General features: G+C 49.1%; 1 protein-coding gene across 1 annotated transcript; it reads left to right on the forward strand.

Annotated features, from left to right (window-relative positions):
* The first annotated feature begins 1,998 nt into the window (after positions 1-1,998).
* Positions 1,999-6,352, forward strand: LOC107325066 (zona pellucida-binding protein 2-like). Its single transcript, XM_015885562.2, has 10 exons — positions 1,999-2,148; positions 2,259-2,318; positions 2,732-2,836; positions 3,238-3,381; positions 3,538-3,750; positions 3,891-3,991; positions 4,083-4,254; positions 4,506-4,688; positions 5,046-5,127; positions 5,515-6,352. The coding sequence occupies exons 1-10, from the start codon at positions 2,055-2,057 to the stop codon at positions 5,819-5,821; spliced, it is 1,461 nt and encodes a 486-aa protein (XP_015741048.1). The 5' UTR covers positions 1,999-2,054; the 3' UTR covers positions 5,822-6,352.
* Positions 6,353-23,025: the final 16,673 nt, after the last annotated feature.

Raw genomic sequence — 23,025 nt, forward strand, 5'->3', positions numbered from 1 at the left:
CTTTGTGATTCTATGGTTATTCAGCTTTAATTCAGTTTCTGGTAATCCAGGTTTAGGAGACCAACATGGGGACATACAGACTGTGAGGTCCTGTGACATCTGCCAGCAGGGCTCAGAGAGGGACAGAAGAAAGGATGGAGCGTGGTAGGATGCTCCTCCAGCCCTGGGCACTGCTGCAGTTCATGTAAACCAAGGGTGAATGGAAACCTTGATACAAAATGCCCTCAGATCTTTTTCTTCCAGCCACGTAAGGATGCAGAAACTACTCAGACTCAACTTCTGTTTTGGAGGGAGCAATGGTTAATTCTAAGTCAGATCAATGCAGGGAATGTTCTTCCAAGGGCCTATGGATGCGGTTGTTGTGCTCTCCATCAGATCAGTAGATGAATAACAAGTGCCACAAACAGTGAGAATCAGTATTCATGGCATTTTATTATAACTGACACAGGCTAAGCTTCATCCGTGAGCCTGAATTTTGCATTTCAGTCAGGGAGTGGAGCACTTTGCTATGTAAGAAAGGCATCCCCATCTCCTGATGCTGCTGTGATTGCTAAGCATGTTTCCTAAAGCTCACAAACAGACCCCGCAGTAAGTGAGGAATGCAAAAAATAATAGGATCATTTCAGAAATGTCACACTTGCCTCAGATCATACGTACTTTTAGCCTGGTTTCCTCAGGAAACGAGATCCATAGAGTAGCTCCTGGCCTGGCTTGGCTGCTTGCCCTCTTTTCTAACAGCTTCACAACACAAGTGTCACTCCAGTGTGACACAGTGGAGGGCTCTCATGTGTTTCCCAAGGAGATGAGATGGGGGAGAGAAGTGCTGAGCTTCAACCCAGCCCAGCCAGGAGGGAGCACAGTGCATTGACAAGCAAGCTTCCCTTGTTCCATCCCACTGCTTGCACACGTCTGTGGTTCTATCCCAAGTGATTCCATGCCAAGCTTTGTTTATTTCTGCTAAAACTGTCAGAGAAACTTGAGCTCTAGGCCATAGGGGGATTTCAATGTGTTATTTTTATAGAAACACTAAGGAGTCATTCACCTCATTATTCACCAGGGTGCAGATCTCTCCATCAACACAGCCTGGAAATGAGCAGCTTCCATCACTCAGCCCTGCCCTTCCCTTTGGCTCTGCTCAGGCCCCCACCCCTCAAACCACAGGGAGGGGAGGATGAGGATTTTCTCATGATTTCATCATTCAAGGAGGATGGGAAGGAAGGGCTGCCTTTGCTTGTCATGGTTTTCCCCAAGAATAATTATCAGTGCTCTCTGCTGCTTTTAAATAGATGAGAGCTCCAAACTTCTATTGTGGCATAGCTGAAGTGGGGGGTGGTTTCTGATTTCTCCTTTTTTTAACTCCTTCTCAAGTATATATGTGTGTGTGTGTATATATATATATTCTTTTTCACATATCAGTGGGATAATTTAACATATTTCTCTCTAAAATCATTACTCTCCCCCTCACCCCTAGGAATCCTGATACAAGTGAATAGGAGATCACAGCCCTACTTTTTTCCCAGTTTCCATCTGTCCATATTGTTTAACAGCTCGTTTTAGTTCTCAGGGTACAATCATAGGAAATTAAATCTCATTTCCAAGACAAACAGGAACATTAAGGAAACACACCCCTTTAAAGACATTCAGTTCTGAACCAAGAGACTGCCTCGAGTTAGCACTAACTCCAACTTAGACTTTCTGGGTCATTCTTGCCTCTTGTTCTTATAAAATTTCCACCAAAATTAGAAAAAAAGAAGCTTTGCATAGCACTCTCATCTTCTATCTCCTCCTTATTCCCTCTAATCTTCACTCTTGGCCACATCTTTGTGAACCCACAGCCATTCTAGGATGTTCCCAGCTGTACTTCTGCTCCCTGCCCACTGATGATCCCAAGAAGGTCCACATTTCCCACAGAGCCCAAGCACAAAGAGTGCCACCAAGGTGGGCAGGTGACCTCCCACCACTGTGCTTCTGAACCATCACTAAGGTGATGGAGGAGGCAGTGGATTCCTCATTGCCATGGTAACTGGGTGCCCCGCACTGCATAGCCAGGCAGGATGTTCTGTGCTCCGTGCTTCTGGCCAGAGCTTGGGGCCACTGGGTTGTTGGGGACCGTGGGGATCCTGACCTTGGTCCTTTGGAGCTGCTCAGGTAAACGGATAGCACAAAGGTGGATTTATTCTGCTCTGACTCCTTGAAAAGGAGGACGTAGTAAGTTGAGAACCCCCTGCACTGAGCACTACCCCTCTGTTTACTCCTAGGACAGCCAGCATTCCTGCCTGAGGTCCCGCCTGCCCACTCCAGCTGGGAGTACCACGGGGGTGAGATCTCCAAACCCTCCAGGGGGCTTATTCCTGGGTTAAACAGCCATCCCTCCCAGCCCACATCCAGGCTTCTCATAAGAGGAGCCTCTCCCCACTGCCTGCTCTGCCAGCAACCTGGGCAGAGGATGTGGCTTCCCAAGTTGCAGTCATCACCAGCAGAGCTATCCCAGTCTTGGCTCTGTCTTCTCCATCAGCTCTGGCCTCACTTCTTGCCACTTACTTAATTTGCTCTAAGCCCACAGGCATCCTCAGGTCTTCCTCCAGTATGGTCCTCTGTGGGGTTGGGTCCATTTAGATCTCACACAGGTTCTCAAAGGATTTCAGATCCTCCTCTCTCTTCATCCCCATATCTGTTTCTTCTCAATGTCCTGAAACATCCCTCAGCTCTTCCTTCTCTTTCTCTGGCTTAGGTGACGTCTTCATCCACATGGCCAGCAGCCTGTATTCACTGCCCTGCAGCACAATTGATCTTGAGGTGGCCAATCCAACCTATGAGTGGGTTCGGGACGGGGCAGGTGAGGTCCTCAATCCTCTCAGCCACAATGGGCTCTGCTACCATAAGGGAAGAGGGGTGCAGGAGGGGAAAGAGCCTTGCAAAGTTCTGTGGAGCAAATGAGGAGCAAGTAAGGGCTGGGATCTGGGGGTTTTGTTAAGAATGTTTTCAGGCTTTTGGATGGTTCATTTATAGATGGGGACATCTCTATCAGGGGAGAGGGCACTGGTGAATCTTGCTCTTCAATACGTCATTAGAGAAGGAAGGGAAAGAGCAGCTTTGGGAGATCTAGTAGAGTCTTTGCTGTGGTTTGAGGAGAGCAAATCTAGGATAGTCCAGGAGAACATGGCACAGCCACCCAGGGACTGGGGCAGCTCAGCACAGTTCCTGGAGATCTCTCAACCCTTCAATTTCCTACACTAGGCCCCAAGCTGCTCTCAGTCACTGAAGAAGGACATCTCCTGTTCCAGAACTTCCAAGCAGCTGATAGTGGCAACTACACCTGCACCGTCTCCTACACAGAGCATGGGCTCCCTGTGTCCCAAACTTTCCACTACAGAGTGTTTGGTGAGTCCTATATGAAAAAGCAGGAGGGCAACCTAGTGAGAACAGGAGGGGTGGAGGAGCCGTGGGGAGAAAGGAGGGAGCTCAGCTCTCTGGTTGAGGGAGCTTCCTCTTGACAAGGAGGAAGAACCAGGAACCTTTTGGGGCTTTTTCCTACAGGCTACCATGTGCTTGGAGGCCTGGAGACTTTGCTGGTCTTCCATAGTAAGCTCTGTGAAGACGAGTGGAACAAGATGTTCCTGTGGGATTTACTGGAGATGCTGAAGCAGCTGGAGATTGAGCTGCACTGCAAGATCCGTCCTAAGAAGACTGTCTGCTTCCCCTCAGCAGACAACCCTTCGAATGAGTTCGTTGTCCAAATACAGCTAGAAGGTAAATAAGCTGTCTGGCTCCTGAAATAAGGAATTCTTGCAAGAAAGAAGTGGCTAAATGTTAGAGGTGTTCAGGGCTTTGCCATCCTCCTACTGGAGCTGCAGCAGCCTGAGCTGTGCTGCTGACTCTCTGTCTTATAGTGTCCTTCTTCGGGCCCAATTGGGATGAACAATGCAAACCCCAAGGTGTGGAGGTGGACATAGACTGCTACCGCAAAACAGTCCAGCAGAGCCTTGAAACGGTGAGCCCTGGGACCGCTGCTGCTGCTGTAGTGATCAGAGGAACTTTTCTCTGCAGCAAGAGCTCAGCTCCTCTCTTGGCCCTGTCCCCAGGTTGAGCCTGCCATGAACAAATTCTTCACGAAGAAAGCAACTTTCCACATCACTGGGCATGATGTCTCCAAAATTGTCTTCAACATGGCGTTTGTTGGCTTCCTGGAGATCAAGACATGCAGCAAAGGCTACGGGCAGACCAAGCAGCTGCCAAGATGTCTCAAGTGTTGCAGTGAGCCAAGATTCCACCACCCTTTGGTTTTCTCTCTGCTCTCCAGCCCTGCTTCCCCTTCCCCTTCTCATGTAAATCTCTGTTTCTGGGTCCTTGCTGCTCTTTCTATGCGCACTGAGCTTGAGGAATGTGTTATAAGGGGTAATTCCGAGGTATAAATGGTTTTTTATTTTGACTCTTGGTTGAGTATATCTGTATCAATCAGCTGGTGTTGCTGCTCAGACAGGACTTTCTTTGTGTTCTCTCCTCAGTTGTATGCCCACCAGGGACATTCAGCCCTCCTACAGACACACAGTGCTCACCATGCCCCATAGGAACCTACAGCATGATCTACGGGACGGCATTTTGCATTCCCTGCAAGGATGGCATGATCACTCAGGGGATGGGTGCCAGATCCGCTACAGATTGCATGAAGAATGAAACGACCAGGCATGGTACATTAACTATTTGCTGCTAGAGCCCAGAGCTTTGCCCAGATATGCTGGCCATGGCAATTTCTACTGACCTTAAGGGTCCCTTTGGAAACGGGAAACTATTGTCTCCTCCATCATTATCCCTGAGGAGACCCCATGTTCCTCTCTGCCCCACTCACCAGGCACAGAGTAATTGAATCTCCCTTCACCTTTGTATTCCCAACTTCCCTTTGAGCTCTGCTAACTTCACTGCTAGGAGTACTGTAGGTCCCATCATCCCTGGTACTTGGGGAGGCTAACACCAGGGTTGTCCTCAGAGCTTGCAGCAATGGAACTTCTCCCTTTGAGGTAAATCCATCCATTTCTCCTTCTTTTCAGTTGACTCCATCATTCGCAAGATCCCAATTCCGCTCTTTATCATCTTGCCATTAGTAGGATCCGTCAATCTGCTCTTCATCTTGTAAGTCTCAGCTCCTTCTCTCAATATGAGGCATTTTGATGTCATTCTGTTGGTGTTGGTCCCCCAGCTCTATGTTCCTCTTTGCAATAGATGAAGGAGTTCCTGAGCCCATCACTGTGGCACCAGCAGAAGACAGCATGCTAGTACAGGGGTGCAAAATACCAGTGGAGGGAATAACCACTGGCAACAGTTTACGGAGCCTTATAGAATCATAGAATGGTTTGGGATGGATGGGCTTTAAGTTCCAGCACCCTGCTAAAGGGGCCTGTTGGATATGGCCCTGGGGAATCCTGGCCCTGAGGGTGGTGCTGGGTGGCTGCATGGTTCTGGTGTTGGTTCCTGGCATGGGGATCTCATTCTTCACTGTGGATCTCTGTCTTTTTGTAGAAGCTCTTGCTATTGGTATCAAAAAGAATACCGGCCGTCATCACCAGCAACTTCCAAAATTGCAGGAGTCATCAAGACAGCAGTGACCAAGATCCGTCAGATCCCCAGTCAGAGTCCCTGGTCTCACCATTCTGCTTCAGCTCGCAGCACCAGTGAAACTGACACATCTCAGGAGGGTGAAAAACTCACCCCTCCCAAGACCCCAAACCTTGCTGCTGTGAGTGATAACACACCTGCTGTGCTGGAACTGGAGAACAAAATGCCAGTTATTGAGCTTCCCTCCAGAAATGCAGACCAACATCATTGAGGGAGAACATCCTTACAGCTTTGTATGTGTGCCTCCCCTCACTCCATACAGGCTAATGTATCCAGCAGTGAAGAAGAGGGACACATTTCTCCTCATTGAATTTGCCTTCCCCAATAGCTCTGACTGCAACTATCCCCTTTGCTATAAATACTGGCTTTTATTCACGTCTCTCTTTAACTCCAGATGTACCAGACACAGAGAGAGACATGAAGGTTACAAGGCAGAGACCTAGCATACAGATTGAAGAGCTCTTTGTCTTTACTCCTGGGAAGCATCCTTCCCCAAGCAGGGAGCCAGTCCTGCACCTTGCATCCAGCTTCCCTTCCACTTCGTTTTCAAAGCCAACCTTGGCATGCAGATCATTTGAAAGGACTCCCAACTTCATGGCCTCGGAGACCATCATCATTAGCTAAAACTTTCCTGAGCCCTGCAGCTGTTGGTACTCCAGGAGAGGGCAGCAATGCAGTGCGAGAGGCATCGCTCCAGCAATGGGTGGTTGTTAATAAAAATGAGCTCTGTTTTCAAAAACCACACAAGAGAATGGGCTGGCTTTGCTGCTTGGAATAGAAGTAGCAGATTCAGAGCAGGAGCATTGGTTCTACCCCACATCTTGTGTTTTGTACAGTAGTTTCAGGGCACTAAGCCATTCCAAGTAACTTCTTTAGCAGAAAGTGTGCTGGAAACTCTTGGCTGAGGTCCACAGCCAGCAGACCTGTTGGCCCAGCAGTACTTGGAAGGGGATATCAGATCAGTATCTGCCTTAGAGATGAGGATAGGGGGGAGGGGGGAAGAGGCAGAGTAGGGCACAGGTGTGTATGATGTCTGTGGGGCTGAGGCTGCCAGTGTTCAGCAGGGAGATGCAGGCAGGTGGGCTGCTGATCAGCTATAAAGCTCAGTGGTGTTCTTCTCTTGGTCCTTTTCTAGCTCTTAGGATGCTCTATGGGACTGAATGCAGCTTGGGTGTCAGCATGCTGAAGGTAGGGAAAGAACAATGATGGGAACACTGGGCTGTGAGGCAGGGAGGGCAGCAATAGGGAGTAAAGCTGGAGGAGGTGGTGGGAATAGGCTGCTCTGCTAGGCTGGAGGTGCTGGGAAAGGCTGTGTGTGGATGCTTGAGTCAAAGGGTCTGGGGACCACTGAAATTCATAGAGTCTGGACATGTTCAGCCACCACAGTCACTATCAGCTTCTTCCTTCTGCAAAACCCTAAAAGAATTTGCAGGCCTGTTTTGAATGAACCCGAAGGGCTGCAGTCCAAAACACAATCAAGTTAATGAGGCAACACTAATGCCCACTCACTGCTATGTACATGTCAGAGTCACCCAGCAACATGTAAGGAGGTTGCTGCCTTGGCACAGTCAGGGATGAGGAGGCAGCAGCTGCTGCTGCCCAAAGTAGCTCCACAGCCCAGCTTGGAGAGAACAAATTCCTTCTGACTGATCTTGAGATGAGCATAATTAGCAGGTCTGCATTCGGGGCTGGGGGTGGGAGTCATGGTTGTCTAGAGGTGTGGGGAGCTGCCTCTATAGAGATGGGCTGACCCTGCAATCAAGTGCAAGGAGCATGGGAGCAAAATTCCTTGTGCCAAGGTCTGGATCCTCCAGCAAGGCTCAAAGAGTTCCCTATGGAGGGAGTTTGGGCTCAGCTGCAAGCACACATGCATCAAGCACAGAGGTCTGACCCACATTCTCTGTCCTGGATGCCCCTTCCAGTGGATTTCTGCAGTGTTTTAGTTGTCCCACTGCCTTCTTAGGACTTCTCCATGGAAACCATGCTGCTTCTGCACTATGCTTAGGGCAGAATTGTGTTAGCACACATGGTATCCTCAACACCTGAGGATGTTTGTGTCAGCATGTGTTTAGGTGCTTCCATGGGCTGGGAGTTTAGAGAGAGGTCATTGGGTTTCTGGAAAACCAAAAGGATTGTTGGCGTGGGGTGGTAAGGCAGTAAATGGCAGCAGTGTAATCATTTGTAATCATCAGCCCACACTGCTATTTGACCAGATTGTTATAACTAATTATGTTATGTTTGCAAGCAGTATCTTGAAAATATTCCTATTTGTGGTAGATCTCAGCTATGTTGGATCCTAAAAGGCCTTATATTAAATCCAGGCAATTCTGTGCATGCAAAGTTCCTTCTTAAAGGAAAAAATTCTGGTCAAGAACTTATTTCTGACAATCCTGAAGTTCAAGTAGAACATTGGATAGGAAACATTGGCCAGAAAGAAAACCAGGAACTGTATTAAGATAAATGGAAACAGTGACTTCAAATGGGAAATCCAGAACATCTCCATGCCTCAGCTTTATGTCTGGGGAGATGTTTCTATCTGGAAATGAGAGCCTGGTGAATCCTACCTGTGTTGGTAATAACTTCTGGAGGTCACAGCCCCAAAGGCAAAGCTTCTGCCTGCCTGTTGCCTTCACTTTTTGTTGATCTTACCCAACTGGAGGGGCAGGGATGAGCAGAGCAGGATCAGACCCTTGGTTGCATATTGGTATCCATGACAACCTCTGGTTGCTGGCAGTGATTGCTGATGCTCTCCTTGGAGGAACCAATCCTGCTGAGCAACATGAGAACCCCCCAAACTGCTCACAGCCTCCACACCCTGGGATGGGATGTGTTTAAAGGCAGAAAAATGAAGCCCTGGCTTTTGATTAGAATATGATGCTGCTTGGAGAAGTGCACATGGGTGGGAGGGGAGAGCAGTGCCTGCAGGCACTGGTGAGGAGCTGGCTGTTCTCTTGCACCTGATAAGGGATTTTTGCTGACCCAGCACACAGCTCCCAGTGGGCTGTGCTCTACTCATCCACCCCTTAGCAGAGCAGGATCCCTTCCTAGCTCCTGGGGTGGAAGGGCTGTGCTGTAAGATGTGACACTATACCTTCTCCCTGTGCTTCATCCTTCTCCAGCTGTCCTCCTCTCACCCTCCCATTCCTCATCCACTTCCACCCCTTTTTTCCTTGCTCTTCTCTCCAGGCTTTTTTCCCTTTAGCTGCTCAAGACCTGTGTGCTCCATTTGTTGTTTAGGACCCCTATGTCTCAGTGTTTCTCACATGTCACTTATCCACAACGGTGTCTATTCCCTATAGGAATCTCTGATTATATTAAGGTTGTAGCCAACTGCATTTCTACTCTTCTCTCAAGTTAACCATCTAATAATCTTAAGTTACAGTTTCCTAAGAAGTTTAAGTTGAAATCATGCTGCCCTGGTTTAACTCCATGGTCTCATCTGTACTTGAGATCCATTGGCTCTTTATTTTCTTTGTAAGCACCAACTTGCTTTAGCTTAATCCAGCTCAAGACAGCAGTCAATTACAATTATATTCTGATTCTGTAGGCCCAGACTCCTGCTGTTATCACATATTGCTTCCAATCATGCATCACAGCATTAACTCATGGCTTCCAATGTTACGTCCACTTCAATTCAATTATAAGATTATGCATCATGCACCTCTCCAGGTTTCAAACACACACAGTTAAGCCACAAGCCTTCAAGCTTTTACCTGCTTAAGTACTGCCAGCACTTCTTTGGTTGCTGTGTTTAAAGCTAGTTTATTTTATCCTCTCTGTGTATTTGTTTTGTGTCTGCCCACACACTTAAGATGACAGCACACTGCTGAATTGAACAGTGCTATTATCAGGCTTCTACTGTTTATTTTGCTGTTGGCATGCTGCAAGATAAGCTGTGCAGACTTCCATTTCCACATTCTGGACTTGTATTTCCATAATTCCAATGGGGGCTGATCAATAAAAGCAATCCCCAAGCATATCTTCTCACCCCTCAATGCACAATTGCATTAAAGGCTTTTCTGAAGAGCAAAATTCTAAGCAAATAACTGCTGCTTGTGACAGTCCATAACATCCTTCCTCTCTCAACGTAAGTACAAGCTCAGTTTTAAACATCATTCCTCTGCCTGCTGGTGTAATCTCAGCCTTCAGCCAACCCTGCTTTGGGAAGCTGGGATTTTCTTGTTAAAGCTGCTTGGTCTGATGGATGGACAGATGCCTTGTTGTCAGCCTTGTGTTAGTTCTCTGCATCCAGGTGTATCCTGGATCCAGCTGTTCACTGCACACATAGCAAACAGCCTGCAGGCAAAGATCTAATCAAATAATCGCACTATTTCTGCTGCTAATGCTGTGCAAAATGGGCTTAATCACAACTCACCAGTGATCAAAGCAAGGAAAGAGTGCTTTCCTATGCTTCATGCAACACGCCCCATCCCAAAGCATGAAAACCTAGCAAGCTGGGAGCATCAATACAGAGAGAAGCCCCCAGGTTCCCTATATCAAGCAACACTGGTACCTTCAGGCTGAAGCCACTGTGAGCTCTTTAGAGGTCAGAGTCCCCCTGACACCAATCCCTGAGCTGGGGGGATGTGAACTTTGAAGAACTGGAATGTAAAGGTTTCTCTCTGCAGTTGATCACTCATGGAAGTGATTCACTTTGAGCTGATCCAGGAGCTGGATAAATATAGAGCCGCTCTACCAACTCAGGTGGAGCACAGAGCAAACTAATTGTCTGAATGCTGATGGGCAAAGGGACATCTTGCCAGCTGCTGTCAGTGTAAGGCAATTAATTAAAAGCAGTCCTGTGTAGTTCTATGTAGCATTTATTTCTAGCCCTAAAAATGACCGCTGTCAACTTGGTCTGTTCCTTCTCCAACACACGGACATCCTTACTCTCCTAGGCAAGGTGCAGGAGATAATTGGAGTGCTTTTCTCTCTGCTAGCTGATGTGTGTCCACTTTGGAGCATCGTGATTTAGAGGATAATAAATTAGAGAGGGCAGGTGACAGTAGGCAGGGATGTGTGGAAGGCCTGAATAGCTTCAGGAGAGCAGAGTTGGAGTGTATGGAGAGAAGGGTGGGAGCAGGCAGCTGGTCCCTGGAATGGTGGTGAGAAATGGCTGTCTGTGCCTGCAGAAAAGCAAATGAGTAAATCAGCATAATTTGCAGCCCAAAGGCTGGAGGCTGGATACGAAGCTATCAAACAATGGGAATTAAGGCGCTCAAAGTGATATGGTTGCTTTCTCTGGAAAGTAAACAGCCATCTGTTACTCCCAGACCCCTATTTTATGGGGGTGGATTCATCTATGGGGCACAGAGCTCAGCATGGGTGAGCCCAGCTCTTGGGTGGTACAGCACCCACCCAAGGTTGTGATGCCCACCTGCAGGGTCAGGCAGTAGGATTATGTCTTGACACAGATTTTCTGATGGCTGCTGTTGTCCTGGGCATGAAAAGGTTTGGTTTCTTTGCATGGTTGCTTAAGGACTGATTGTTTTGGCACTGTGTGATTTGCTTTGCATTGCACAAAGCATGGCTGGCCAGTGTGGGGGTCTGCAGGGTATGTGAACAGGCCAAAGCCATCAGCAGCCTTCCTGCTTGGCTGGTCCTTTGTGACTTCTCCAATTAGAGCTGCAGAGGCAGTCGCAATTAAAATAATACCTATTCAAGATGAAATTATAATTACTGTGGGCTTATTATGTAAATTGTGCAAAGCGCATAGGAGCTGAACAGCAGCCTCATATCTCCTGGTCTAAAAGCTGTTCTTAACCACCAGACTTCTATAGCCAAGCTCAATGCAATCTAACTCTCATCTTTGATTTTCTTCTTTTGTATTTTTTTTCCACCCATTCTCCTGCCACCAGCAAATGGAAACAGCAATGGATCCAGCAAATAGATCCAATGTCTGGAGCAGGTGCTATGGATAGAAGGATGCCAGACCATCATTTCTTGTCCTAAGGGACAACCTGGCTGGAAAATGCTGCTACTAACTAGGCAACCAGCTGCTTATTTGCTCATTTTGCATTGGTTTTACCCCTTGCTTAGCAACACCTCCTGCACCAAGAAGGCTGTGCTGGTTTCTCCAGGCTCCATGGTCAAGATTCTGTGACCACAAAGTGTTGATTTGTACTGGGAGAAGAGCAACAGGGTTCTTCCAGTTAGTAAGAACTAGAGAGCTTGAGCAGTGGGACAGTGTCACCCTGCCTTGCTCTGCAGGTCAGATGGAGCAGGATGCAGCTGTGGGAGAGAGGACACTGAGGATCACCTGAGCAGGATGCAGCTGTGCATCCTGCCTTGCCTTTTTCCCTTCCTTCCAAGTGAGATATTTAGAGCTTGTGGGGAAGCAGGTGAGGGAATGATGGTGCTGAGAACCTGAAAGCTGATTTGCCACTCCTTGCAGCAAAGCTATGGTTCCCATCTGATGAGCAGAAATGTGTGTTCTGTGGGGGAAGAGAGCACAGATAAGGGTCTTCCAGGAGAAGAAAAGCAGCTGGAGCTGTGAGGGGCTCAGGCCTGGCTGCTGGAGATGCCCTCAGTTCTAGCAGAGGCTCCCAAAGTACTCCCTTAAGAGCTGTTATAACTTCTCAGTGTGATTTGGACCCCTGGGAGGCATCAAGCTGAAACACAGCACTATAATTACCAACGACAGCTAAAATAATGTAAGGGAGCCAGAGGCTGGGAATGTGTCCTCCCTCCCAGTGGGGCTGTGGGGGTGGGCAGGAAAGACAGACACTGCTGGGAGTCTGTGGGACTCATCCAACTGCTTTTGGTGTGGGCCCCATCTTAAAGCAGGTGATGATAGAGAAGACCATGGCCAGCACAGAGGTCTTGTTATGGATGTTTTCCCATTCCCTTGAACAATGTGTACTGGGACAAAGTGAGGTTTCTCTCCTTTTAATAAAGACAAAAAGGAAGTGATGGATGCAGCTTGGCTGTGTGTCCTGATGCTGAGATGAGCTTTCTGTGCTGCCCAATGCTGTCGTGTTTGGCTTCACTTCCCCTGTGACCCTGTAGCAGGAAAGCAGCTGGCTGGGGCTGGGCTGCAGCTCCACCAGCAGCAAACCAACCTCGTGTTGGCCACTCTCCACTTGGACTCATTCACGCCTGATAGATCACAAGCAACAGGCAGTCTGGTTACCATCAGCAGAGACTTGGACTGTGGGGAAGGATTGGTTTGGCTTTGCAGGTGTGCAACAGTCAGGTCTATGTCCACTGTGAGGTCCTTCATTCCTCCTCCATCCCATCACCTGACTGCCTGCAGATGCATCTCTGTTTCCTTCACCCACTCCCATGAGGGATGGGAGAACACTGTGGCTGAGCCAACTGGTTGTATTTCACTTGGAAATAAGCAGATGGAGCAGACAGATGGGAGAGCAGGGCTATATATATATTTTTATTGCACAGATACCTAATAACCAATAAAATGGGCCTGGGACCACAAAAATCTCTGGCATGGTTGCCATGGTGATATACACACCATTCCAATGAGATGCAGGAAAAATATATTTTGTGCTGTTGGGGAGCTTTCTAAAGTAAAAATAAATGAGATTTAAATGAGTGATTACAGCTGCCTCAAGGAGCACCTGCCAAAAACCCTGGGCCAGATCATCCACCAGAGCGTAGTGTTCTCCTGCTAACATTGAATGGTGGCACAGCCAAAGCTGGAAGGCAAGAAGAGGGATGTGTACTTGGGGATATTAATATTCAAGGGGAGCTGACTTGTGGAAGGCTTTGTTGCAGGATGTGAGGGCAGCAGTTGTTTACATGAATCCAAAAGGGATCTGGACATACCTGGAAGGAAAATCTACAGTGTTCAAATAACAGGGATTAGATGATATCAAAAGAGGTTTATGGGGATGCAGGTCATGGTGTGCCCTGCTGTCAGGCTGACATTGGGCCGGTCACTATGAGCAGCTGAAATGCTCAGTATTTCATGAATGAAGCCCTGGGGGGAGGCAATGGGTTGGATAATTCCACCATGGGTCTCAATGGAATATGTGCTGCTTTTTGAAATGGGAGAGGATATTCCATGTCTCACCACGTGAGTCTGTCCTGGTGATGCCAATGTCACATTGCATCTGGGCTTGCTGAGTGCTCTGTGTGTGTACCCCTCAAGTGGCCACTTCTCTCTTCCCTTTTCTCTAGGTCATCCCATCTTGTGTTATCTGTCCCCCAAGAGTGGTTCTGTATCTCCCTTGTAACAGAGCCCTGTCCTGAAAGCAGGCAGCATTCTGAACTTGCTTTTGGTCTCTGTTACCTCTGAGATATCACAGGAGAGCAGAGGTTTGCCCACTCTCCCACCCCTCCTCGTGCTGTGATATTCTGCCGACAGTGAGCTTTCAGGAAGCAGTTTTTCTGCTGTAGGAGGGATCGAATTAACTCCCATAGGACAAAGGGCATCAGGGCACTGTTGGCTCTGTTAGCATTGAGGAGTCAGAAAAGAGCTGGGACTCTGCGCCAAAGAGCCACAAACAACCCATGCTCCTCACAACCAGCATCTGGGTATGGCTTTGCACCAGGGTGATTCCCAGAGCAGGGCTGTGATCTGCTTGAGACCAGATCACCAGTTCAGCCATGGGTGCTGAACCCATTTATGTTTCCCATCAGGAGCATCCACCCCTGGTTGGAAGCAGAACCCAAAGGGTGAAGACCATAGTGTAGCATTTTTCCTTCCTTGTATGGGAAGCAGGTTGCTGTTGAAGGCCAGCATGACACTAATGATGTTCATATGGTCCTGCTCCCAGATGCTGTTAATGGATTGCCATGCAAACTTGGTGTTGTATAGGGATCCTTCCTTCCTCATCCTCACTGGGGGATGGAGGTAACCTCTGCTGATCCTTCAGGGCATGGCTACCTGTGGGCCCCCAGGTGCAGAGGGGCAGGCAGGGGAGCAGTGCTTATTCACAGGGAGGAAGCAAGCTGCTGGCTGAGCTCTGCGTGGGAAGGGCCGAGAGCTGAGCAGTGTGATGCCTCAGGGGATGAATTCAGACAGGCGTTCCTAGAATAGAGCAGGTGGAGGTGATGGGGAAATGGGTCCCACTGGGATGTGCTGGCTGTCCCTGCTGGGCTGAGCTGCCAGGGGTTGGGACACGTTATGCACGCTAGTGCCTGGATCTGGTTTGTTTCCTCACTCGCATGCTCTCTTATTACTCCTTTCATTTGCAATCAGTTGCATTCATGCACAAAGCTACTACAGGAGGAGTGAAGGAATAGCCTGAGCAGCACTGAAGCTGGTTGCTGGGACCTTTGGTGTTGCTCTGATCTTCCAGTCTTTAACTAGACTTCACTATCATACACAGAAGCATCATAGTCATAGAATGATTTGGGTTGGAATGGACTTTTGTGGCTCTTGGTCACTGTGACATCTCTGGGGCTGGGACTCGCACCCTTGCAGTCTGTAGTGCTTTTTCACACCATCATGTGTTGCAGACTCAGAGAATCTTTTTGCAAGCTGCCATATCCCAACGTGTACCAGCTAACAAGTTTGAATCATGGTTCCTTCATACTCTTTGTTCCCCAGAATGCGTGGGCCGGTGTTTAACGCACAATCTGGTTTATCTTAATGCAAGAAAACTTTGATTATAAAAAAAAAATAAACCTAAAAAACAGAGGGTTGGGGCGAGTGCTCAGATTTTAGCTGAGTTTTGGCAGATGAGGGGAGCTATTCATGGAAATGTTGTCCCAAAATAGCTCTGAGCAGAGGCAGGCGGGCGTGCGTGGAGGTGGTCGGTCTGTCTGTCTGTCTGTCTGTCTGTCCCAGCTGTGGGGCAGAGCAGGGGATGAGGACTCACCAAGGATGACCTCAAAGGGAACAAGGCTCAGCAGTGCTGCTTCCTGAAGTATGTAAGCAATGGGGCAGTGGGACCCTTGATGAGACACACCTTGGTGGCACAGATGCAGCTGGGGGTGGGCAGAGAGGTACTCAGCCTGGCTCGGTGTGGGAGCAGAAAGGATGCTGGCACCACAAATAGCAAGTTATTTCTATGGCAGTGCTCTGGGTGTGTGGGTGCAGACCCCTCCAAGCTCTTCTCTGCCTCTCCATACCTTCTGCTTCTCCACTAAAGAATTTACCTTGCATCACACCCACGTTCTGCCCTACCCTGTGTCTGCCCACCACCATCACCTTCTGATTTATTTTCCTGAACAATCGTGAGATGGGGGCTTGGAGGCAAACTCCTCCTCCCAGGCCCATGAATTCAGGGAGACTCTTATTCCAGCCTGTGGTTGAGCTGTTCTGGTTCAGCGCATCCATCCACCCCTTCTTGTCTGGCTCTTTGCTGCCAAGGCAGAGGAGTGTGAGATCTCCAAGTCGAAAAACAGAGGGAGAAGGGGGAGAAGTGCCAAGCTCAACAAGGCAGGAGCAGGAGGCAGATGGGCACTGGGCCATGTGGAGATGTCAGTCACTCCTCCTGCACCAGGAGAGCTGTGAAAGGATCTAGAGTCCTGGCCATGTCCTCCTGCCATAGGAGCAGAGATGGTGGCATGGAGTTGCAGTCATTGCATAGGACAGAGGACACATCCCTGTGTCCCAGTGTTGGACCAATGTCTCAGTGCTCCCCTTCTCTCTCACAAATGTGCTGCATTTCCATGGTACATGGAGGGATGTGGGGCTCATTTAAGTCCCAAGAGGGGAGCTCAGAGCTTCCCTGCCTGGAGATGCAAAGTGACAGCACAAAGACAGTGGCAGATCAAGGAGATCAGGAGTTGGCTTTTTCCAAAGCCTTGGCCAGCCTGGAGCCCTCTACATGCAGTTGGTGACAGGTCTGTGAGAAGAAGAGCCAGGAAAAAGCACCAGCTGGCAGACGGAGACCCTGGCCTACTTCCCATGGCATTTCAAGGCAAAACCCAACAGCATGGGCCAGCAGGAAGATGATGAGACCTGTGAAAGTAACCACCTCACCCCAAGCTCCAGTCCTATCCCAGCCCTGTCTTTGGCACAGATTCCTACAAGATGACACCTTGCTGGAGGTCACGAAGCAGCATTCTCAGTGCTGGTGCCAGCCGTGAGCCAGCAGCTCCCACCAGCCCCAAACACCACCTCCAGCACAGGAGACAGCAGAGGAGGAAACATGGAGGTGACAAAAAAAAACAGCGTTTGCTTGCTTGGCCATCTGCTGTGGTGTTATAGAAGCCTTCCCAAACAGATCTCAGCCAAACGCTGGCTGGGGAAAACAGGGAGTTATTTTGGGTTTTCAGCATCCAGCACACAGTGGAAGGATGAATCCCATGGAGCGAGCAGGAGGGTGATGCTCAGCATCAGGACCAGAGGGACAGGACATCACACCCTCTGTGCCACAAGTGGATACAAGCACCACGGGAGCTCCAGCAGCACTTTGGCTGTGTCTCCTGTAAAACTGGTCAGCTCAGGACCTGGTGTGTGCAAAAGGTGGTGCATGCTCAGAGCATCTCAGTTGGTTTGTGGTGGTTTGTAGGCAAAGCAGGAAGATGCAACCCCAGCACAGGTGCTGTATGGGCTCCCTGAATTTGCTTTGGGTATAGCAGCCACTGTCTGCCCTTTGGGAGATGCTCTCCTCACTCCTTCTCTGCCTTTGCATTTCCCCAGTCGTGAATCAGGGTCCCCAGAGTAGACCCAGCAAAATCTGGCTGAGATTTGACATGTTTCATAAGGTGCATTAATAGCACAAAACTGGAGGCTGTTCTGCTGGAGGGCTTTGGCAATTCATGACCCAGCTGAAACTATTCCTTATTTTAAAAGTACAGGAGATTCTCTCACATTCAGCTTGAGATTTCAGGAGGAAATAACTTGGAGGTGACCCACACAAAGCAAACCATGGCTGGTTGTTTCCAAGGCTTGGAATCATTTGCCTTTTGGATTATACTGAAGTGGAAGCATTTCCTTGGAGCAGCCTGGAATCACGGGGAGACCTTCCCAACTGGGCAAAGGGAGCACAAGTAAAGGAAAGGGGGAAAAAAAATGGGGGAGGGACATGAAGAGGAGGCTGGATGTTCTGACACAGCCAAGGTGACGTCTGTTTTATAAGAAGCTCTTTTGATGTAACGTTGCAGTAAATGGAGACTGAAAGAGGGAATAAAAACCAGCTGTGAAATAGCAGTGACATGTGGCAGCTGGACTATGGTAAAGCGAGCTGAGCTTTATCACAGGATTTTAATGTTTTGTCTTTGTGCTTATTTCCCAAGCTCCAAAACTACCCATCAGTGTGGGACCAAATAGGACTGAACCAGGAGACACCAGTGAGCATGAAAACATTGCTGGCTCTAACCAAAGGCAATAGGGCAGGAGGCCAAACTGCCAGCATCCATCTAACCCCACTTTTGGGGGAGCTTGAGGGACACCTTTACAATGCATCAGCTTTTCGCCCTTCCTCCCTGCAGTAGGGAAGATGTGTGCTGTGCTTTGCTTTGGTGAAGCAAAGAACGAACTGACCAACGTGTAAATCTGTTTCTATGGTTAATTGATGATGTTTTTTCCAGGTTCCCTGCTGTGTTTCTCAGCATGACTCCTGTGTGTCTGAAGTGGGGAAGCATGAATAGACAGCAAGGGAGATGGGAGATGGGGATGATCTGTGCTGCGGCTGCTATGAATCTTACTGCTTTTGCTGAGCAGCGGCCACAACTGGAGGGCTCAGAAGGGTGTTTGTTTGCCCCCTAACAAAGAGGGAGGCAGTGATGCTGAGCTTCATCATTGCTGTTCTTTGATTTCTCCATCCCAGCAACCCCAGTGGATGAGTAGGGAGCTCTGGCTTGGTGCATCCAGGTGACCTGCTGCATCCCTTTGTGTTTTGGTGCCAGGTGTTCTCCGCTGCTGCAGCAGACAACAGAGCAGTTCTCCATCTGAAAGCCCTCCTGTAAGACACCTGCGGGCAGCAGGGCTGTGTCAGATTCCTTCAAAACATGGATCCCTCCCAGGTCTTCCCCTAATGTCAAGGAGATGGGGCTGGGATGGTTGTGGAGTGCTGACACTCCAAGCACAGTCAGTGCTCCCATTCAGCTGGATAGCACATGAGGCAGAAATTTGCTCTGTTCCCAAAGCAAAGAAATACCTCCAGTGCTTCAGCCCGGGCAGATGGAAGAATGGAAAATAAAAGCTGTGAACTGCAGGAATGGTGCAAATGTGATTAGTACCTCCTTCCTCCCCAGTGATTATTACATTGCTGTACAAGGAGATGACGAGCAGTCAGCGCTGAGTGAAATGTGTGCGTAATTCCTCATCCCCCCCATGTCTCGTTTCCCAAGGCGCTTTATAAACTCCATAATGAAATGCAGCCACCTGGCATGCAGCACACTGCTAGCAGAGGGCGAGGAGGAGAACTTGAGCCAAGGCTACAGAATAAGTCCAGCACTTTTCTAGGCATGATCCATCACATGCTGTGATGGAGGGAGTAGCAGTGCCTTTGTTTCGAGCTGTTCAGCCTCCCTGAGCCATCCCTGGATGCTGAGAAGACTTTGGCTACACAAAATAGAATCACAAAGGTTTGAAAAGATCTCCCAGATCCCCAAGTCCAACTCCAACGCACCCCACCGTGTCCATAACCACATCCTTCAGTGCCACATCTCCACTTAGCTTGAACACCTCCATGGATGGGAACTTCCCCACTGGCTGGGCAGCCTGTGCCAATGCATCACCCCATTGCAGCAGGGCAGTGAGTGGTCGTAGTCATGTTCAGCTGCCAGGCTGGTGCTTGTGTGGGGACAAGAGTGTGTGGCAGCTGGCAGAGCACACACCAAGCTGGCTGGCTAGCTGTACGGGGAATTCATTGCAACCAATTAGTCCAATTTTCAATTATCTGAAAGAACGGAGTTAGCTAATTAAAGCCTAATTACATTTCGCTCGCTTCTTCAGCTGTCTTGTCCCATTAAACCTGCATTTTGGGACTGAGTGAGGCAAAGAGGGGAGCGCACACAGCTGCACAGAAACCTGTGATGTGAACACTCGTGGGTCCTGCCAGCAAGGATGGCTCTGGATTAAACCCTGTGTGAACAAAACCTGAACTGTGCCAGGGCAGGGAGCCAGCACCCAGCACAGCCAGGCAGCTGTCGTGGAAAGGGAAGCATGCTCTGAGCTTGTGTTCCTGGAAGGTGCTGTGCACCAACAACTGTGTCCATCCTCACAGCCACTCATACAGCTCCTAACACGGATGGAAATCCCACCTGCAGTGATGATGCCTTCGAAGCTCATCCCTGGGAACAGGAGGTTCACCTCAGTAGCACAGTCCCCATTAGCTCAAGAAGAGGGAACACAATTTAATAGCTGCACCCCAACAGAGAGTGCTTTGCCATGGCCAAGGATCGTAGACCTGAGAAGGTGGATGAGATTGCCTTGGTCCAAATGGCCACACAGCCTCAACCTCTCTGCTTCTCACCCTGCTGTGCTAAAATCTCTGTCATTACAAAAAATAAAAAAGAACCCAAGTTTTTGCTTTGTTGATGATTAACCCGCCATAAATTAACGATGCAAAAACGTCTTCCACATTAATGAGCTTCTGGGAAGGATGAGAGCTATAAAGGCATCTCCAAAGCAGGACTTCTGTTACACTTACAGCCCGAACCACATGCAGAGCAGCGTTCTTCAGATCAGAGGCAGCCACTTCAGATTTCCTCATGTCTTTGAGCACTGTCAGTGCCCCCTTCTTCTTTCCAGCACTTTGATGGTGATATGATATCTTCAGGGATGTGCCAAACCGTACTGACTGTTGGCAATGTTCTGATTTTCTCTGAACTTCATTTTCCATCATTGCGTCCCCATGGAACAAACAAATCCAAGACGACGTCTGGTTGTAAAATCAGAGGAACATAAGCTTGGCCACACTGCTGGGGAATGGCCTGGCTAAGTTATTTTAATGGGAGAACTGGTGGGAGCCCAAAGGTTTATCCCACAACATAAAACAGGCAATTTTCAGAGATGCTGAGGCTGTTTTGTGCTTCGCTGGGCCCAGTGTTTGTCCAAACCCTGGGGTTTCCAATTCCTCATCCCTACTTGGATTCAGAAAGACAAAAAAATGCTTTGGAGATGCCTGAATCAGCATGTGGCCCCTGTAAACCCATCAAACCTAATGAGATCCTCACCCCTCACAGACAGCACTGTCCAAAGCAATATCCCTGAGAGCACTGTGCTCTATAACTGTTATTTTGCCACTGCCCAGGGACTGTGTGGGTCAGAGCTGTTGGTGCGGATCTGAACCACCCTCACAAGTTAACAGCATCATCAGCCAAGCCCCAATGACCAGCAGTGAGCTATAAGGCCCATGCTTTGCACCAGGGATTCTGATTACTTGTGCAGACCCAGAAGGGCTCTGGTTCAGCAAAGATCAAGAGGGAGAAATCCCTTTCAAAGCCTTCACTTCAGTGAGACTCTTCAATTTTATCATCATTTGGACTCAGTTCTCCCTAGGGCATAGATTGCTGTGGTACCAACTTGTCCCTTCATCAGAGCTAATGAACCACAGAGGCTTTGTCTGGGGGCTGATGGCTCTCTCATAGACACTGAGAGAGAACCACGCTGGGCAGCAGTGGGGATGCAGGGACCGATGTTACTGAGTCATTGCACTGTGTATTTCAGGCCACCTCCATGGTAAGCAAACCCTGAATGCTCTGCTTCAGTCTCCTTTATAAGAACAGAGCTCCTGAAACTGCTGGTTTAACCATTGCTAGGTTAAAATTCAATATGAGTGGTAGGACAAACCTGGAATACATTCCATGGAGTGGCAGCCTGGGGAGAGAAGGTGGAGGTAACATTTGTTTGGCCATTGATGGGAGGGATGCAGACACAGATTTCAATTCCAGCTTGATGGGTGCCTCTTCAGGGAGTCCACAGGATGGGGACCTTGCCAGAGCTCAAGGAACATGTACTTTCCTCTTAGATATGCCTTTGGGAAAGAGCTCTGCTACCTGTTGCCAGCCCCCATGTCCCATCTTGGAGATCTTCAGTGCTAGCATGCCGGCACCAATGCTTTAAGGGAGCATATAAACAGGAGGGGGAATAGCTGCTTACGAGGGTGGATGGTGATAGGACAAGGGGGAATGGTTTGAAACTGAGACAGGGGAGGTTTAGGTTGGATATTATAAGGAAGTTTTTCACTCAGAGGATGGTGACGCACAGGAACAGGTTGCCCAAGGAGGCTGTGGATGCCCCATCCCTGCAGGCATTCAAGGCCAGGCTGGATGTGGCTCTGGGCAGCCTGGGCTGCTGGTTGGTGACCCTGCACAGAGGAGGGGGTTGGAACTGGATGAGCACTGTGGGCCTTTCCAGCCCAGGCCATTCTATGATTCCATGCTTCACCTGCAGGTAGATGGGACCACAGCATCCTCCACTGGGCTTGGTTGGGACAGGGGCTTATCACCCAGAGAGATGCTCGTGGGCTTTCCATGTCTCTATGGGGAGACCCCCAAAGCCATGCTAGGGGCTGCAAGGGAAGCCAGGGGGTATCAGATCATCCAAGACACCCACTGGAGGGTCCCAACCCAGCACCCAGCAGCACTCAGTTTGTGGAGATGCTCCCAGGCTTTTCAGGGAGCTGTGCTCCATCCACCTACCTACAGAACAAACCCAGAACTGCCAGACATGAGACAGGAAGCTGCTGCTTATCTAATTTGATATTATCTTTTGGGGGGTGGGGGGGGTTCCTCTCAGAAATGTGCTCTGTCTGGATTGAGGTTACAACCTGGGTAATGCCTCCCTGCCTCAAAAAAAAAAATAAACCCAGATGGTTGCTATGACAATCTGACTCTGTGCTTCATTACCATGGCAATTCACAGGAATTATTAAATACTGTGTATGTTTGGTGCACGCGCCCTGGTACATCTGGTGCCAGGCTCAGGTAGGGATCCTCCCTCCCCTTAATCTGTTTGTCTGTCTCATCTCGTTTAACTCTTTCATTGCCCCCTAAGCTGAACTGCTGGGGCAGGGAGGATGGGCTGGGAGATGCTTTGGGTTTCTCCCACATGCAGGCAGGATGGGATGGCCAGGGCTGCTGGTTGTCACCGCTGGGTCAAGGCACCTCTTCATTTCTCCAGTGGTGCAATCAGGTGGAGGCCTGCTGTTTGCAGGAGAAAATGCTCTCATAACTCCCTTCTTCTGATGGTTGTGTCAAAATAAGAAATTCCAGCTGGAACAAAGTCCCCAAGATGGGGATTGCTCCTGGAGGAAGACAATGAGAGTCTGGAGCAGATCGCTTGTGCGGTTCCCCATTAGCAGGTCTGCTTAATCACCCATGTACTGCCATTGTGGCCTTCCAGTATTTGAAGGGAGCATAGAAACAGGAGGGGGAATGGCTATTTATGAGGGTGCACAGTGATAGGACAAGGGGAATGGTTTTATACTGAGACAAGGGAGGTTTAGGTTGGATATAAGGAAGAAGTTTTTCACCCAGAGGATGGTGACGCACTGGAACAGGCTGCCCAAGGAGGCTGTGGATGCCCCATCCCTGCAGGCATTCTAGGCCA

This window comes from Coturnix japonica, chromosome 27, assembly GCF_001577835.2.
Source record: "Coturnix japonica isolate 7356 chromosome 27, Coturnix japonica 2.1, whole genome shotgun sequence".
Classification (NCBI taxonomy): domain Eukaryota; kingdom Metazoa; phylum Chordata; class Aves; order Galliformes; family Phasianidae; genus Coturnix; species Coturnix japonica.

Excerpts from the sequence above, each read along its gene's own strand:
- LOC107325066 (XM_015885562.2), top strand. The coding sequence starts at position 2,055 with ATGTTCTGTGCTCCGTGCTTCTGGCCAGAGCTTGGGGCCACTGGGTTG. Across the intron at positions 2,837-3,237 it reads GTGGGTTCGGGACGGGGCAG|GCCCCAAGCTGCTCTCAGTC; the intron begins GTGAGGTCCTCA and ends TTCCTACACTAG. Across the intron at positions 5,128-5,514 it reads GTCAATCTGCTCTTCATCTT|AAGCTCTTGCTATTGGTATC; the intron begins GTAAGTCTCAGC and ends GTCTTTTTGTAG.